This window comes from Astatotilapia calliptera, chromosome 17, assembly GCF_964374335.1.
Source record: "Astatotilapia calliptera chromosome 17, fAstCal68.1, whole genome shotgun sequence".
Taxonomy (NCBI): Eukaryota; Metazoa; Chordata; class Actinopteri; order Cichliformes; family Cichlidae; genus Astatotilapia; species Astatotilapia calliptera.
Window position 1 is genome coordinate 20,587,934 of NC_137438.1, and position 19,188 is coordinate 20,607,121.

At 42.4% G+C, this 19,188-nt stretch overlaps 1 protein-coding gene and 1 long non-coding RNA gene across 2 annotated transcripts; one reads left to right on the forward strand and one right to left on the reverse strand.

The window, feature by feature from the left end:
- Positions 1-283: 283 nt before the first annotated feature.
- LOC113009773 (uncharacterized) lies at positions 284-17,720 on the reverse strand. Its single transcript, XR_013902679.1, has 5 exons — positions 17,677-17,720; positions 4,606-4,832; positions 4,310-4,426; positions 1,581-2,259; positions 284-990 (listed from the first exon to the last, which is right to left on the reverse strand). It is a non-coding gene; the product is annotated as an uncharacterized LOC113009773 (long non-coding RNA).
- On the forward strand, positions 2,094-5,949 carry LOC145421342 (uncharacterized). The gene is made up of 5 exons (XM_080291562.1): positions 2,094-2,298; positions 3,883-3,945; positions 4,650-4,790; positions 4,882-4,947; positions 5,150-5,949. Exons 1-5 carry the CDS (start codon positions 2,149-2,151, stop codon positions 5,258-5,260), a joined length of 531 nt encoding a protein of 176 aa, XP_080147688.1. The 5' UTR covers positions 2,094-2,148; the 3' UTR covers positions 5,261-5,949.
- Positions 17,721-19,188: the final 1,468 nt, after the last annotated feature.

Below are 19,188 nucleotides of genomic sequence, written 5' to 3' on the forward strand. Positions count from 1 at the left end.
ACAACGGTATCAGTCAATATCTGCAAATGGGATCTTCTGCATGGCTAAAATTAAAGAAATGTTCAGCTAATAGAAAAAAATAAGCTGTTAATCTGCAGGTATGCCAAGCCCTCCTTGTATCCAGGTGATTTGATCAGCAGATAAATACAAACCTTTGTGCTGATGAGAGAAGTTGTGATTTATGACCTATTTTTTTTTTTTTTTTTTTTTTAAACGCTGCATATAACTGCAGATTAATTTTTGTTTGTGGTATTTTATTACCAGTATCTGTTGCACACCAAAAGCTAGTCTATTCTATTTAGCTTTTTGTGAGAAATTATGGAGCCCTCAAGGTTCATCCAAATACCAGGTGCAGTGGAAAACTGTAAGCAGGTGTGCTGTGTCCAACCCCAGAACATTGCGGAAAATGCAAAGGAACACAATGATCACTTTTCCCTCCAATAGACTGAGGGCTTTCTTGTGGTTCCAAAGACACTTGGAGAATGGGAGGCAGAGCCTTCAGGAAAACAAAAAAAAAAAACTGTGACAAGGATACATTTTGTTTAACACCCTAACTCAAGATTTAAGCTGCTTAGCAGTTTGGGTTGCATTTTTAGTTTTACTACTTTACATCCTATTTGTTTGGCATTATTTTGCTGAAATAAGCCGAACTTCATGTCCCACCAAACCTCGCTATATATATCCATTGAATATGATAGAAACCGGCATGGCTCAGTAGCGAAAACTGAACCGTAGACTACAGATGCTGATGCTGGAGGTCTCATTGTGGCCACAGTTCTTCATTATGTGCACAGACCTGTTTGTGCACATGGACAGACTCGTCCTTCCACTCGACCTTGAACCTTCTTAAATGAGCTCCAGAGACACCGGGAGTCTTTCTGGATCAGGTCTTTAATTGGAATTTGAACTTTTATTGTTGGATGCAGAGACGTCCATGCTCTCTGATGACTTTCAGGGCTGTTTCTGAGTTCTGGGCTTGAGGAGAGGAACCTAAAAGCACCAACATTCAGCATTAGTTTGCAGCCTCGTGGGCAGAGACTTTAGTCATGACTGAAACTTTTAATAATCTAGGAAAATCCTGAAAATCCTTCCTCGATGATGAATCGCCCACATATTCCTTCCCAAACAACTTTAAAGCCAAAACCAAATCAAACATTGATTTACTTATGGGGAGGCTCTGGTTAATTTTGATGAGTCATATGATTATAATTCATATCAAATATCAAAGTGTGTGTGAATCATGACTTGACATAAGCTCTCAATCCGCCGTGCACCTTCAAACCGCCACAGTAGGTGGATTTACTGAGCCTCGCTGTCTTTGTGGCAGCCTGACCTGGTTACTGCTCTGACTTCCAGGAACAACTCAGTGTTTTCTCCTGACACAGAAGCTACTCAGCTTTGTCTTCTGCTTTTTTTCCTTTTCTTCTACTCTTCTCCTGCAGTGCCGGCGCGCTGACATTTTTGATAAACTGGGTCGATTTATGAAACCCATCTAGTCAAGGGTTCTTTGGCTGCCTCGATCAAGGGCACAACCTAGTTTTATCTGACCGCACATCTGAACATCAAAACCCAGGTTTTACCCCATGAAAGTGCCCATCTTCTCAGGAAGGAAGTGACATCATCATCATTACCACTGTGGGATCAGCTGACTCAGCAGGAAAAAAGAGACAGAGAGGAGGATAAGGGGAGCACAGAGGAGGGAAGGATATAGGTGGAAATTGAGGAGAAAAGGAGAAATAGGAAAGCCCACGATGATGAAAAGGAAGGAAGGTTTGGAGGAGAGTGAAGTAAACAAAAATGTTTTTAAAATGAGGAGAAATAAAAGTTAAGAGGAAAAAGGTGGAGTTATTGGAAAAAAAAAACTAGGCTGGAAAACCTAAAAAGGAAAAAAGTAAGGGGGGGGGCAGAGTGTGATGGTGAGGAGACAGTGGAGTAAAGGGGGAAAGGGGGAGAAAGAAAAGAATGCAGTAGCGAGGAGAAAAGGGGAGGAGCCATTGGCTGGGAGACTCCTTGGAAATTTGCAGTGTGACTCAGTGATGTTTTGAAATTGAGGGAGGTGACGAGAGCGAGGGGGTAGAGAGGGGGGAGGAAGATGATGGGGAGGAGATATAAATACAGCAGGGGCGAGTGAACCCGCCACAGTCAAAGATGCCTCTTCTGCTCATCAGACTCTCTGCTGTCGTGCTCCTCGTCAGCCTCGTCTCCGCCCAGCAGCGCCTCACCTGCCCCCAGGACATCCACACGGGGCTGATGAGGGACCTGTGGAAGCACACCAGGCTGCTGATCAATAGGCTGCCGGTAAGTTCAATAACTGCTTAATACTGCTTTAGAGTTAAGCTCCCACCAGTCATTCAGTGCATCATCAGTCTGATCAGCTACAGCTACTCAGTATTTCAGTTTGTAACACTTTTACTGATTTGTTTGCTGATCAATATCAATTTTCATTTACTGATGAGTCTGCAGATGAAGCCAATCTTGATACATTTTTAACATCAAGACATTAGTTAAGATTATTTATGGTTAATTACAGTTATTGATTAGTACTTAATTTCATTTCAGTAACAGGATCGATGTTCTATCGATCAATATGTGAATTTATTATCAATAAAGACTGCAGCATGAATTTGCCCAGCAAATCAGTTTAGCTGAATTAATGATCAGTAATCAGTACTGGGGTGGCTGTAGCTCAGGCGGTAGAGCAGGTCATCTACTGATTGGAAGGTTGGTGGTTTGATTCCTGGCTTCCCCTAGTCTGCATGCCAAATATCCTTGGGCAAGATATTAACCCCAAAATGCTCTCCGATGCATCCATCAGAGTATGAATGTGTGTGAATGTTACTTAGAAAGCACTTAGAACAATGTGCTTGTGTGAATGGGTGAATGTACAAGTTGTGTAAAGCGCTTTGAGTGCTCAGAAGAGTAGAAAAGCGCTATATAAGAACCAGTCCATTTACCATAATTCTTTTAAAATTACTTATTTTAAAATATTGATTGTCTGTTTCATACTAATTGGCTTTTATTAACGTCAGAATTGCAATATATTGATTAGTCTCTCAGTCATAACGTTACACTTTTTAAAGTCAAAGTAAACTTTATTGTCATCTCTGCTATATACTGTAATGTATATAGCAGAGATGAGACAACGAGGCTCCAGTTCCATTCAGTGCAAAAGAACAACAATAAATATAGTTAAGAGTCGGAATAAGAATAAATATAATGACTGGGGTAAGGGGAGTATAAACACTTTGAGGGGTCAATAACATTCTAAAATTTACAATTTATAGTCACGATTTCTATTCAATCAAATCATAAATGCAAATTATTGATTAGCAAACATTCATTTAACATGCATGCATCATCAATAACTTCTAAATTTTGGCATTTTGTGAGGTTTTGTGCTATCAACCAAACATGGGGACCAACAATGGGGGTGAGTTTTCAAAGTAAAAGTCTGTCACTGAGTGATATGCTTTGTTAAAAAAAAATAAATCTGATCTTATTCACAGAGGACTGTGAGCACTGATATGAGTAGGAGTAGTATGAGTCGTCAATCGTATGAGTAAAAACGAAGCTCCTTGTTTCCACAAAGTGAAAGTCTGAAAAGCTGCCGTTTTTAAACCAGATCAAAGACATGAAATCACATCTGAAAGAAACGGGAGCTCGCACTGATAATGCTTTAAATGTTTAAGGCACTACTTTGACTCACTGACAAGGCTTTTAATAACTTATAACACATACTTGAAACAAGCTTGGGTGTTTTGGTTTTGCGTGTTTAAAGCTTTTATGCTTTATTTTGAAAGAAGAAAATGTGTCATGTAAATTAAAAATAAACTACCAAAACCTTTTGTTATGTAATAATGAATTTCACACTTTCACTTACAGACAGAAAACCATTTCTCCCGGAGGTTCAGACTTCTGCCCAACTTCTGTGTCAAATGTCAGGAGGTCAGTAGTTTCAACTCGTCTACAGCTGAGAATGTGATGTTTTCTGAATGGAGTTTGGTGCTGTAGACCTGGTAGCGGTTTTTTTCTGAGGTTTCACCTTTCAGGCATCATGGTGTCCGCCTGGTTTACCTCAACCACAGCCTCCACTCCCCTCTGTAATACTTCACCAGTCCTGAGCTGAGTGTTGCTTGTTATGTTCACACAGAAACAATAACGTCTGCGCTCCACCTGCTCTGTCTCTCACACACTCACTCACACACACACACACACACACACACACACACACACACACACACACACCTCGCAGGTGACATTCCTGTTCAGTTGAGCATTTTCTTCGACAGAATTAGTGACGTATTCTTACCCCACAGAGTTTCATGAGTGAGCTTCCACATACAGATGTGGGGGAAAGTCACGGTGCAGCATGTGGTTATATGGAATTTTGTGAGGTGGACAGAAAGGCCGTGATGTTGCTGAAACTCTGAAAAATCACATGAAGTGAAAATTCAGTGTTTATGTGAAATAAAAACTGGGTTACAGCTTCAGTGAAGCAGAAGATGAGATCTTCGAGTGCAGCTGAATGTGTACAAATGTAAAAGTTTCAGTCATCCTGTAACGTCTTCACCTCTCTGTCACGGGTGTATGACGATGGTTTGGTACCTGATGATGCACAGTGTGTCATTGTGCTGCTCTTGTCTCCTCAGCACGCGATTGGCTGGCTGGAGATCAGAGAGCTGATCAATATCTACCAGAGGAGCGTGTTCAGCAGCGAGGTGATCCAGAAGCTCCTCCACCCACATTACAACGACCTGATGTACGGACTGCAGCACACACTGCGGCACTGCGTGAGTACACAACAGTAACACACATACAAGCGCAATGTGGTCCTGTAACACACAAAAAATGACCACTTTATTCCGTGTGCTTCTTGTTCAGGTTTCCTCCTCTGAATCTTCAAAATATTCCAAGATCATGAAGAAGCTGGAGAAAAGAATTAACAAGGTAAAAATGTACACACCCTACAGCCCCACCAGTACTACTGCTGTTACCACTACAACTACTGTCTTTTCTAATCCTTCATAGTAACCTTGCTTTGAAGTATTGTGCTGCTTCTGCTGCAACTAGCAGCAGCATACTCATAAATGTATTTATATCACTTGAGATATTCACTCTAACTGAACCGGATGTGCCCGATTGTCTGCAGAGGAGGAATGGCGAAGGAGATGAGGGAGACGATGGCGCACTGAAGGCCATCAGAGAGTTCACCTACATCCTCAGGTGGATCAATGAGCTGACACACCACCACATGCCGTAGAGCTGCTTCATCATCATCGTCATCAGTATTTGTATTATTACAACCACCCCAACCTCCACCACCACCATCATCAGCATCATCACTGAGGATTATTTTTTGAGGATCACTTTATGTAGCAAAGAGCTTGTTATTAATGTTTTTATTTATTCTTTTAAACTGAAGTTTTGGATGTATTTGATTTTCTGGCGCGCTTGTGCCAGAAAATCAAATACAAGTACGACTGAGAAGAACCAGCAACTCGGCTCTGAGTTTTCTTTTTGACCCGACGCACTGATGGACTGAAGTGATGGACTAAGGTTTGTGTAAGTGGATCTTCTTTAACAGAAGAACGTCCAGCAGAACCTCAAATTTGCTTTACAAATGTTTGAAAATTTTGATTTTTAAAACAAGGAAAATGAGGTAAAACTAGTAAAAATATAAGCTGTGTTGCTGGGAGCCTCTTAAAATATTGTGAATAATTTAAAGTATTGAGAATATTTTACATGTGTGATGAAACATTATGTACAATATAAGTTATTTTGGATAATTTATTGTATTTGAGGACCTACTGAAGAATCTGAAGGATTAAAAATACTTGAAGCTTTATTATATCAACCTGACAGAAGAATAAAATAGGATATTTTTATATTTTAACTTTATGTATATGAATTTGTTATATTTTTAGAGAAATAAACTAGTTTTTATCTTAATCACTGGTGACTAGTCTGTTTCTCAGAGTTCCTGAGAGTTCACAGAGCTTTATCTCCCTCTGCTGGCCTGGATTTGAAACAACAACAGTCTGCAGAGCCTGGGAGTGAAGACTGTTCTCCTTTGTTGACATTCATAGAAAAATTGCTCCTTATGAATGATTTCAGCCTAAAATTCGAGAAAAACATTATGAATTATCTGAGAGATGAGCTTATACTGGGGCGACCGTGGTTCAGGGTGTTGGGAAGCTCATCTTGTAACCTCAAGGTTGCCGGTTCGATCCCCAGCTCTGTCTATCTTGGCCGTTGTGTCCTTGGGCAAGAACTTCACCTACCGCCTATTGGTGATGGCCAGAGGGGTCGATGGCACGATCAGGGCAGCTGTGGCTACAACTGTACCACAATGCACAGAGTGCTACTACTCAGCTTCTCGCTCAGTGTCTTCGGTTTGCTGCAAAAATTGGTGCACAGAAGACTTATCCTGAATCAACGGCCTGTGTTTGTTGTCAGCGTTTAGCTAACACTAAAGCAGGACACCTCAGAGCTGCACCACCAAGGAGGAAGCAACTACACGAACTTCAACCCCGAACTCAAACCCCTAAAATCACTGAACGCACATCATGATTCTCCAACTGAGAGAAATCAGGAAGGTAACAAAGTCCAGAGGAAGTGGATGTCACAGCAATAACCAGACGGGAGGCGAATCGACTGTGCACAGACACAGGTGAAAATAATGAGGGCGAGCCAATCATAAAGGAGGGGAACCAATCAAACACCTGGAGGAAGACAAGAAAACATGGAAGGAAAGAAGAGGGTTAATTAGAAAGGTTAACTGCCCCACTAATGTTTTTACACCCTCTCCTGTAAGCACAAAGCTGGCACAAATATCTCTCAAATGATTATTTTAAAGAGTTTAAACAAACTCAAAGTCCACTCACTGGGAGATCAGTGGCTGGCTGGAGCTCAGGATCTGCTGATCGGAAGGTTGGTGGTTCGATCCCTGGCTCCCCCAGTCTGCATGCCAAATATCCTTGGGCAAGATACTACGCCCAAGTTGCTCTCCGATGCGTTCATGGGAGTATGAATGTGTGTGAATCAGAGATGGGCAGTAAGGCGTTACTTGTAACGCGTTACTGTAATCTGATTACTTTTTTCAAGTAACTAGTAAAGTAAGGGATTACTATTGCAAAAACGGTAATTAGATTACCGTTACTTTCCCCGTAGGAACACTGCGTTACTGCGTTACTAAAACCGTGATTTTTTTTGCGAGAATGTCTCATGACCGTGACATAAGCGAGTGCGATGTTCGTGACAACAGCTGTGTGCAGATCAACAATGGATAACATATCGAGTGCGGGAGAGAGTATGAGCGTGCAGCGTTTAAAGCGTGGAAGTACTGACCTTTGAGTTTGATTCCATAAAAAGTGACAAAAACATTAGTGTCCGCTGTGCGTGGGAAGAAAACTTCTTTTTACAGCGAAAAAAAACCCCTAAACAAGTACCGAGTGCGCAATGACGTAATGGGAAATTCACAGAGAAACTCGCGGATTCTTCAACTGACCGCAGCACACCTGCACCAGGGTAAACCTCCGCCTACCCGAGTCCTGCTTTACAGGTGAAAATAGAGCAACAGGATCTCTAGTTTTTGATTTTATTTATTTTCTGCTGTGTTTTACTTGCATCTATTTCAATCAGGTTCAAGATGGCGCTGGAGTGACGGCAGCCTTTCCAAGTAGCTCTGCAACACCGCACCTTTTTGTTAACTTTAACTTTTTAGACTAGGCTTTTCAAACTTTTTTTCACCTTCCTCTACTTATACCTCTTAGATATAGTGATACAAGATGGATAATGCACTTTTTAAAACTTCTGGAACCAGCTCCTTCATCTATTCGAGAGCGGAGCTGCTGGCACTAAAAACAAAGGGACAGACCGGCATGCGACACAACATCCCGGCCGAGCTAAAGAGGAGCTACAGAGGCTGCAAAGCTGGAGCGAGGAGAGCGGATCACCGGAGGCGATTCAAACCATCAATCCCGACAGTGATCATGGGCAACGTGAACTCGTTACAGAATAAGATTGACGAACTGTGCGCTCTGAACAACCACAGACTATACCGTGAGTGCAGCTTGTTTATCTTCACGGAGACGTGGCTAACCGAGCTAACGCCGCAGGCTAACGTAGACCTATGCGGTTTCACACCCGTGAGAGCCAATAGGGACACGCAGGCCAGCGGAAAAAGCAGAGGTGGGGGACTCATTGTCTACGTTAACAACAGATACTGTAACCCTGGACACGTCTCCGTTAAAGTTTCGGTATGCCGTCCGGACCTGGAGCTGCTAGCTGTTAGCTTGCGGCCATATTATCTACCTCGGGAGTTCAGTCATGTGATCTGTGTGTGTGTTTACATCCCTCCGAGGGCCGACGCAACAGCTGCCTGTGAGAAAATACACACAGTCACAGCAAGACTTCAGACACAAAACCCCGAGGCTTTCATTATTATATCTGGAGACTTTAACCATGCCACACTGGACTCTACTCTGGCTGCTTTTCACCAGTTTGTGAATTGTCCCACAAGAAGCAACAGGACAATTGACCTACTGTATGCTAATGTGAGAGATGCATACAGAGCCACCCCCCTCCCCCCACTAGGGAAGTCAGACCACAACCTGGTTTACCTACAGCCACAATACACACCCCTCGTCCAAAGGCAGCCGGTCACAACGCGCTCCATCCGGAGATGGACCCCAAAAAAGGAGGATGCTCTGAGGGACTGTTATGACACCACAGACTGGGATGTGCTCCTGAGCCCACATGGTGAGGACATAGAGGGGGCGACACACTGTCTTACAGACTACCTCAACTTTTGTGTGGACACGGTCGCCCCTGCTAAGACGGTACGGTGTTATCCTAATAACAAACCGTGGGTAACACAGGAAGTCAAAGCTGTCCTCAACATGAAGAAGAAGGCTTTCAGGAGCAAAGTGAAGGAGGAGATGAAGGCAGCACAGCGGGAGGTGAAACGCTGCCTGAGGGAAGCAAAGGACACCTACAGGAGGAAGGTGGAGCAGAAGTTGGAGAGGAACAATATGAGGGAGGTCTGGAATGGTGTGAAAACCATCACAGGCCACAACACCAAGAAAAGCACAGTGGGGGGGGGGACTGTGGAGAAGGCAAACGAACTCAACAACTTCTTCAACAGGTTTGACCAGCCCACAATCCCCCCACCCTCACCTTCACTACAGAGTCCAATCCCCACTCTCCTACCTCCCTCGCTTCCCCCTCTTCCTGACACCATGACACCCCCCTCCTCCAATCCCTCTCTCAGCAGCAAGACATCTCCCCCCCTCCCCCCTTCCCAAACATCTCCCAGTGTCACAGTGGATCAGGTCAGGAGACAACTGAGGAAGCTTCGCCCCAGAAAGGCAGCAGGCCCAGACAAGGTGTGTCCTAGGATGCTAAAGGCGTGTGCTGCTGAACTTGGGGAGCCGCTACAGCGAGTCTTCAACCTCAGTCTGCGACTGGGGAGAGTGCCCGCCCTATGGAAGACATCCTGCATCGTCCCGGTCCCCAAAAAGAACCGGCCCAATGAGCTGAATGACTTCCGACCGGTGGCACTGACGTCACATCTTATGAAGACTCTAGAGCGGCTCTTCCTCAACCTCCTCCGACCACAGGTACAACATGCCCAGGACCCACTACAGTTTGCATACAAGGCGGGTGTCGGAGTGGAGGATGCCATCCTGTACCTCCTACACAGAGCCCACTCACACCTGGATGGGGGAAAAGGCACGGTCAGGATCCTGTTTCTTGACTTTTCCAGTGCCTTTAATACCATCCGGCCCTGTCTGCTTCAAGAAAAACTGAACAGGATGGAGATGGACCCCTGCCTGGTGGCTTGGATCTCCGACTACCTCACCGACAGACCACAGTACGTCAGGCTGAAGGACATCACGTCTGACACAGTGGTCAGCAGCACAGGAGCACCACAGGGAACTGTGCTGTCCCCTCTTCTCTTCACCCTGTACACCTCTGACTTCTGCTACAACTCTGAATTATGCCACATCCAGAAGTTTGCAGACGACACAGCCATCATGGGGTGTATCTGGGATGATCAGGAAGAGGAGTACAGAAGTCTGGTGAGGAACTTTGTCGCATGGAGTCACACAAACCACCTGCAACTCAACACCTCAAAGACTAAGGAACTGGTTGTGGACTTCGGGAGGTCTAGAGCAGGTCCACTGCCGGTTCAGATAGAGGGGGAGGAGGTGGAGGTGGTCAACAAGTACAAGTACCTCGGGCTGTGGGTGGACAATAAACTGGACTGGTCATGCAACACAGAGCACCTGTATAAAAAAGCCCAAAGCCGACTGTACTTCCTCAGGAGGCTGAGGTCTTTTAACATCTGCAGGAAGCTCCTGAGGATGTTTTACCAGTCGGTGGTTGCTGGAGTACTTTTCTATGCTGTGGTGTGCTGGGGGAGCAGCACAGCAAAGAAGGACTCATCCAGGCTGGAGAAACTGATCAGGAGGGCTAGCTCTGTGGTCGGCATGAAGCTGGACACTCTGGTGACAGTGGCAGAGAAAAGGACATTAAAGAAACTGATGGACATTATGGACAATGCTGGGCATCCTCTGCACACGGCCATTAACAACCAGAAGAGTCTGTTCAGTGACAGGTTGCTTCTCCCAAAGACAAGAACTAACAGACTTAAAAACTCCTTTGTCCCACACGCCATCAAACTGTTTAACTCTTCTCTGGAGGGGAGAGGGAGGGGAAACAGGAGGACAAAGGAGGGAACAACTAAGCTGTAGTGCCTCTTCACCTCACTGTGCAATACCTTTTGTGCAATACTTTTGTAAATAGTCAACAGTGCAATAGACTCAATACTTGAAATGTGCAATTCACTTGTATTTTTATTCCTATTTATTCCCTTCGTATATTTTATTTATATTGTCTCTGTATATACACATACATACATACATATATATACACACATATATACATATACACATATATACACATATACACATATACACATATATAACTCTGTAACTTCTGTCGGTGCTGTGCTTTTTTGGAAATCGAATTTCCCAGAGGAACCCACCCGAGGGATTAATAAAGTTCTCTTACCTTATCTTATCTTATTTGAAAGAGTGAGTGTAAAATAACATTTTTTGTGTTTATGTGCTGGAATGTGCAGAAAATAGGTTTAAATGTTAAACGAATTTATTCAAGTCAGAGAATGGTGCATATAATTTTATTTTTGCTTGATGCATAAAGTTAAAAGATTAAAACTGATAAAACAAGTTAAAAAAAGAGACTTTTCCATTTGATTACATTTTATATGATAGATTATGCAGAAAAAGTAGAATTGGGCTGAAAGATCTATCACTTTATCACCTCTTCAGGTTGTAAATCGTGTTTTTAAAAAGTAAGTAAGTAACTAAGTAAATAATTACTTTTGAAAATAAGTAATCAGTAAAGTAACGGGATTACTTTTTGGGGGAAGTAATCAGTAATTAGTTACTGATTACTTTTTTCAAGTAACTTGACCAACACTGGTGTGAATGTAGAAAAGTGCCATATAAGAAACAGTCCATTTACCAAAACTCAACAAATAACTGATTAACACTCTGTTAACAGCGACATTCAAACATCCACCATGTGAGGACTGTTAGAGGGCAGCTGCCGTTAATCAAGTGTCTGCAGCGAGTGGGTTTGAACAGGAGGACTGGGAAGGTTTCAGGAAGAAGGCGCTTAGCAGCATGATGGATCTTTCTCTGCTTCAGAGAACAAAAAAGAATCCAAAGCTGTCAGGATCTCCTTATCCTCCTGTGCTGACCTGCCTCTCTCTCCTCTGTGTGTGTTTCAGAGTTCAGTGATCACTCACCTGTGTGCAGTCTGATGATGACTGACCCAGACATTGTGGGTCTGTGGACAGGAAACAGACCCTGTCCCCTGTGATTTCGTCTATAATGTCTGCGAGTCCAGAAAATTTCCCCTTGAAGACAGAGTTAGAGATTCTACTTGGAGTGATCGTGCTGATTGGCTGTTGTGGGTGGTGGTTAGCATGTTCACCCAACACACCAAAGACCCCATTTGAGACTGCGAGGAGACAAACTCAGTGTCAGTGCCTAGCCTAGATAAATGTGAGGGTCGTGTCAGGAATGACAAAATCCAAATCCTCGTTGAGGAAGAGTACGGCCTGGTTGGCTGCTGAACAAAGGAGCTGGCTTATGACACCAACACTCAACCACCTACAATGCAGTTTTGAGATCCCTGCCCAGGCACCTCCACTCCTGCTCACATCTCGTGTCAGGTGACCTCAGTAGGTTACATGATAGGGTTGGGCGAGGTCTCATGGTGGTTTCACTTGAAACCTCTGGAGGTAATGACCCACACCTTGTTTTACAAAGTCATGTGACGAGTTACATGATAAATAGTGGATCAACGACCCTCTCAAAGCACAACGGCCACCAGGGTTTAAACACCTGGGGCTCTCCAGCAGTTGGTTTTAGAACTGAAGAGGGTTGAATTAGAGGTGAATAACTTCCAGTTGCTTTTTTTCCCCAATCTCTTAAGACCACCATGGCGTGAATGACTGAGGACCTACACAAACATGTTAAAGCATGCAGTGCTTTTCACAACATGTCACATTCAATGCTTAAGGATACCTTGGCATCCAGACAGAAGCAGCCAGGTCGAACCACCAACCTTTCAATTAGTAGCTGATCTGCTCGACCTCCTGAGCTACTGCCACCTACTGCAGTTTTACTGCTACAAGGAAGGTCAGCTGGTCAAAAAGAGATACTATCACAAGCTTCGCATTCATATTCGATACCTTCCCAGCTAATTTAGTCCAGCTTCAACAAAACTGGGTCAATTGACTATGTGCACATTAGCATATGCTACTTCCGGTCCGGAAACTCCTGTTGGGAGCTTTGTTTCCGGTGTCCTATTCGCGCCTGGTTTACGGTCCAAAACAAGTTAAGCAAATGAATGAATCAAGCGGCGATTTACATTTCTATAGATGTCTTGGGTATTTACCCAATATATCTGTAAATGATTTTCATCGACCGATATTTTTCCTCCGCGCCTCAGAGCAAAAGAGAAAAGGGATTCAAATGTTATATTTCTCAGCTGTCCCTCGTTTATCGCGGGTGTTATGTTCTAAAAATAACCAGCGATAGGTGAAATCAAGTAGCCAAATTTATTTTTTGAAGGTGCAAAACGTTTGGTGGACATACATCGTGGACATACAGTACTGCACTTCAGAGTCACACTGCTAGCAATCGATGCAGCAATTCTGTACTGTACAGGAGAGACGTCACGGAGGAGATCGTCTGCAGCGATCAGGACGCAGGACACAATGTGACGTAAAAAAAAAAAAAAAAAGCATGCAAACTTGCACTAAAAAGTCCGCGAAACAGCGAGGTGAAAGGTGAACCGCGTTATAGCTAGGGGCCGCTGTAATTTTGAAGGTAAGTCACAACATACCCTTCGTAAATACTAATGTATAGAAACCGTTACCAGCAATCATTCATTTTTTGTGAGGCTTTTTTCACGGTTTGTTAACATGCTGTGTAGGTGTGTACTTGACTAGCTGATAGAGACGTAACGGGGAAACATCTGGTTTGACTATTCTTCACCTGTAGTTTGAATACTGAACATTTGCCTGTTTAGATCATGAGACCAGTCACTATACAGAGATGTGCTTCTGAATGTGGACGATGTGTCTTCTGCTGCAGTGATGCAGTTCTGCTTGTGTTGAGTGATGTAAACAACTGATCGATCTAAATGCTTTAAACGTCAAAATTGATCATTAGATTTTTTATGACACAATAGTGGCGAGTGTTCCCACCTTCTGCTCTATGTAACTTAACGCGATCTTTCCGTTTTTGAGTTTTGGACATGATTTTGGAGGATATCTTCGCAGTAGTGATTGACCGCAAAGTAAAGCTACCGGAAATGCACAACCCCACATCCGGTCTCAAACCAGGAAGTTAGCATTTTCTCGTGCACATAGTCAATACTTTTGGAAAGATGGTCATCTGAGAGTTAGCAGCTTCCCACATTTGGCACTTTTGTTTGGTGCCAAGATTCAGGAATTGAAACATGTTTTAATGACTTCTTTTCAGACCCAAAGTTAGTGACATTTGACCACACTTATTCGGCGGCATAACGGCTGTAGACCAGTTTAGCTACTATTATGTTGCAGCTAACACCTTCTAACCTGTCTAGAAACATGAGGTTTGACAGTTTATAATCCCTGTTTTATGGTCCATCGGTAACTTTATAAACCAAATACAAGAAGAATACATAAAAATAAATGAAATTAAAGGGAAATACGTTAAAACGGGATTTGGATTTCGAGGCTGGAATTTCATTTGAATTAATGGAAGGATTAAAGAAAAAAAACGACCTGAAAGCAGCTCTGAGTCACGATCCCTCCCCTCACCTGTCAGTGGAAACTCCCACAAAGACATCTGGACCATCAGCAGAAGCCACAGTGAAATTTCCACCCCCACAGTGACACAATACTGAACTCAAAACATTGTCATTGTCAACTGCTGAGTCAGCCCCTCTGCAGCGGCTACCTTACTCATGTTCAGAATTAAACCAAGACAAGAAATCATTTCACAGTTACATCCCTTTAAGCTGGTTGCATCTTCAAACTTTGGCGCATTAACACGACACTCTCACATCAAACATATACAATAAGTAAAGAAAAAAATAAGTAGCCATCTCAATGGTTTTATAGCCTTTTGTCTCAGCCATTTTTTCTGTAGTAGTTTGACTGTCAATTACAGGAAACTGCTGCTTTGACATTATCGAGCGGGTTTCCTGACATATAGAATTTCATGATTTGAATATCACTGCTGAAGTTTTAATGTCTGAGTTTAAATAACTAGAAACCTCTGTGTGAGCGACTAAAGGTCATTAGCTCAACATCTACTACACATCGGTGGCTGTAAGACGACCCTTGTGTTCCACTCTGTTTAAGAGAAAGTTTTTTAAGGCCTTGAAGGCTTTTTCTTTTGTTTTGTTTAACAGTGTTTGGAAAACAGCTGAAACTGGAGCATCTCATTAAATAAGGCGAGGCCTGCGAGTCACAGTCATGTGAAAAAGAAAGTACACCTCATGATTATTTACTTTTTGCATGTCTGTCTATATCCTTCAGCATTAATAGTGCCTTCACAGAGCTGCACTGATGTCCCCCATGCCATGACAAATACTTTTAAACTATGAGCTGGCATAATTTTGGCTGACCCAAGAGCTACTCATGTGAAAGACTACAGACCTCAGTTAGCATGTTAAAAGTAAAGTCAGTGAGATTTTGAGGTTATTCAACAGAAAAAAAAAATAATTGTAGAGTACTCATAAATATATAAACCTTAGTTTGTAAATATGTCTTCCAAAAAAATTTATGCATTCTAAACTTAAAATTAATTTATCAAAAATACATAGGAGCGCATTTGCAGATGTGAAACCTGCCGTGTCCACCATATTGGAGTACAGTAGCCAGGAAGGACATCTCCCTTCCAGCTATTCACATTTTACATATGTGGCTAAAGACTGGCCAGAAGCCATATGGTTTCAGATGTCACAGAGGGAAATTTCAATTCCTGTCGGCTCCTTCAGACTCAGTATATGAAGGATTGTGGAAGAAGGAGTCCCCTTCACCAAAAAATTTTAATGTGAAATGGCTAAATCATCCCCTCCCTCCTCACATCAAGCCTCATCTTCTGAGCTGAAGTTATGGCTCTGACACACTACAACTTGCATAAACATGCTCATTCATTCGTGATATTGTCACAGTTACCTTTGGTCAGCAGATCACACATGCAAACTCCCCATCTCCAGACAGCTAACAAGAGCTGGCGAAGCAACAACAGCTTAATATAAGCTAACATTAAGCTCAAATCACTTTCCCTCTGAAAAACAGTTTGGTTGCCTTCTCACATCATATGCAAGATTATTTAGTAAGTGGCTTTATTCAGCTGTTAGCTGCTATCAGGATCTAACAGTAATCTTATGGACAGAAAAGTTCAATATATCCTCAAAACTCATCTCAGTATGGCTGTCATCAGTCATGACTCAAAGACTCGTATCAGACGTATTCGTATTTGATCTTACCAGGCTGATTATAACATGCTTGTTTTTCATAGGCCAGTGTAGCTAAGATTATGCTCTTGAATTTGAAGGGATAAGAAAACAACTCAGTTAACTGGAATATGCAATTTACACTGAAACACTGTAACTTTAAATATTAAAGTTCATGACAGTAGATGCAGAAAAGGACTGAAGAAGTGTGGCTTATTTGGAAAGGCTGTCAGAAGAAAGCCTACGCTCAGCACAGCTCAGGTTTGCAAAGTTACATCTGAACAAAGCACAATAACAAGAGATGATTGGACAGATAAGACCAAAGTGGAGATCTTGGTCCATAATGCACCACCACAGCATATGAGCACAAAAACCTCATACCAAACCTTCAGCCCAGTGGTGGAGGAGTCATATTTGGGCTTCTGCAGAGACACTTTGACGACTGTGATTCCTTGGAAACAGGTTTGTCGTTGTGCAAAGCTAACTTTCTTAAATGGTAGGCCACCCACCGGACCAATACAATAAAAGCTTCAAGCCCTTAAAGTTTCATTTATGCAACAGACCAGCTGTACAGCTGTTAATGATCATTAGTCAGTGTGATTGATGCTTTCCAAGTCTGTGTAGGTGGGAAATCCAACCCTCCACCACAAGAGGATGTGGTATGTGTTTGTATTTGTGTTACTGACGGTTGGCCCAGAGGCACAAAAAAAAAAAAAAAAAAAATCAACAAAAAAACAACACCCAAGCTAAGACTTCTAGGAAACACAGGCATACAGAGTGGTTTAAAAAAAAACAAACAAAAAAAACCCACACACAACCAGCTAATTCCATTGAATTAACATTTAGCTTGAAAGCTTGCATGTGTGTTTTAGGGGGTGGCAAGAAACACTTTCAGCCCTACATCCTCAAAGACATGTGCATGATTTTATTTTTAAATATTAAAGCTAAAAGTATTTGTTTCATCAAATTGAATCTATGCTGACGACACTTCTATACTTCCTTTCAGCTTTTTTCCACACTAAATATATATGTATTAAGTTTGTTTTGCAGTTTGGGATCATGCCTTACTCTGTGTGCAAGCAAGCATCGGCAAAATCAGTTCTATGTGCTTTACCATGTATGCAGTACAGCAACTGAGCCACCAGAGCACGTGCTGTATACCCGAATATAAGAAGGCCTGTAACTAAAAACATGCCAAAGATACACGTGAAAGACACAGTCACCTGGCACTTTATTAGGTATAGCTTGCCAGTACTGGGTTGGACTAAAGGTCAACAAGGTGCGTGAAATATTCCTCTAAAGAAGAAACAGTGCATCATAGGAATCCCCTGTGACAAAGTGGCTAGGACAGAATTCATTTGCCATTTGTTACTTGTGTATATTGTTATTCTGTGTTCTGTTATTTTACAGTCAGCCATAATGCTTTAATTTAGACATTGCTGGTGTAACTTCTCTTAACACACAATATCCCGGGTTTTGTTTGTGGTAGCAGTAGTTACATTTTTTACATCCATGCATGTGTTTTAAAGCAAACACTACTAACCATCAGATCATCTGAATTCTCTTCTGTTTACAGGCACATATCTAGTAAATTATGTTTCTTTATGTTGCTTTGGTTATACTTACCATGGTGTCCATGTTGTGCTTGCAGGTCCTATATGTGAGACAGGTGTATGGGAAGGGCCACCCACTACTTCCTGTTTATATAGGGTCATGAGGTCAATGATTGGATCACTGGGTGTAACCAAATGGAGGGTTTTTCATTTTGTATAGTATTGTTTGTTTTCTTTAAAGTAGCCTTTTGAGTTATATTGTATGCAGTGTTTTACTTTACAAACTATTTAGTTGAGTAAATGAGTTTGTCAGTTTCATGCATGACTTTATTCCTGTTCTTTGTTTAGAATTGTATTATTTGGTTTGACCTATTTTGTTCAATGGTAGGGACTAACGAGGTCAGGTGTGGGCAAAGTCTTGTATAAAGCCAGTGGGATTTTTGCATGCCTGATTGATTGTTTTATGGTAAAAGGGAGATGCTAGCAATAAAGTATGCTTAAAAAGAACTTCAATTGTCTGCTAATGCTATTTACTTATCACCTTCCTTGCTGCTTAACTTATGCTACATCACATCCCCCAGCAGCCTAGACTTTTTGTAGCATAACTGAGGAGAATTCAGGGTCACCTGATCCAGCTCTAAATGTATGCTTGGCAAAAAAAAGTTTTAAGCCTAAGCTTAAAAGCAGAATGTCTGTCTCCCAAATCCAAACTGGGAGCTGATTGCACAGAAGAGGGGCCTATAAACTGAAGACTCTGCCTCCCATTCTACTTTTAAATACTCTAGAAACAATAAGCCTGCGAAAGTGAAGTGCTCTTATGTGGTGATATGGTCATTAAGATAAGATGGAGCCGGATTATTCAGGAACTTGTATTTGAAAAACAGGATTGTAAAGATTGGATTCTGGAATTAACAGGGAAACAATGAAGAGGAGGCAATGTGTAGGCTAAAGTCCTACATATTGTCAGGGTTCCTGGGTCGTTGACCCAGTGCTTTCAGTTTTGTTCATGTTCAGTTTATTTTGCCACTTCCATGTTCTCACTTCCTGCTTTTCCTGTGTCAGCTTGTCTCGTGTCATTAGCCAGATTATGTTCAGCTGTGTACTCACCGGTCTCTCATTATCATTCTCATCAGTCTGTGTATTTAAGCCCTCTGTTTCTACTCGTTTGCTGTCGTATCATTGATGTTAATGTCATCTCTCTGTATGTATGTTCAAGCCCGCCCGCCCTGCGTTCCTGCCCTGTTCATCCACTATTCATAATAAACCATCTTCAGTTCTTCACTATCCACGAGTCCTGCGTTTGGGTCACTTCCTCGCCTCCGCACACGACACTCCTGACACATATTTGTGCATTTGTACATTGAAGGACATATCCTGGTCAAAAATGACTGGAGGCAAAGGTCACGCCATCAACAGTAAGCACCTGGTTAGATGCCATATTTGTGAGAATGTTTAGGGCCAAGTACAATAGCTGCAGTTTTATCTGAATTTAGAAGCAGTAAAATTAGAAGTCATCTAATTTTTGTGCGAATAAACTGCCAGTTACCTAACATAGACCTAGGTAACCTTGTTTTTTAATATCAAT

Excerpts from the sequence above, each read along its gene's own strand:
- LOC145421342 (XM_080291562.1), top strand. The coding sequence starts at position 2,149 with ATGCCTCTTCTGCTCATCAGACTCTCTGCTGTCGTGCTCCTCGTCAGC. Across the intron at positions 2,299-3,882 it reads TGCTGATCAATAGGCTGCCG|ACAGAAAACCATTTCTCCCG; the intron begins GTAAGTTCAATA and ends TTTCACTTACAG. Across the intron at positions 4,948-5,149 it reads TGGAGAAAAGAATTAACAAG|AGGAGGAATGGCGAAGGAGA; the intron begins GTAAAAATGTAC and ends GATTGTCTGCAG.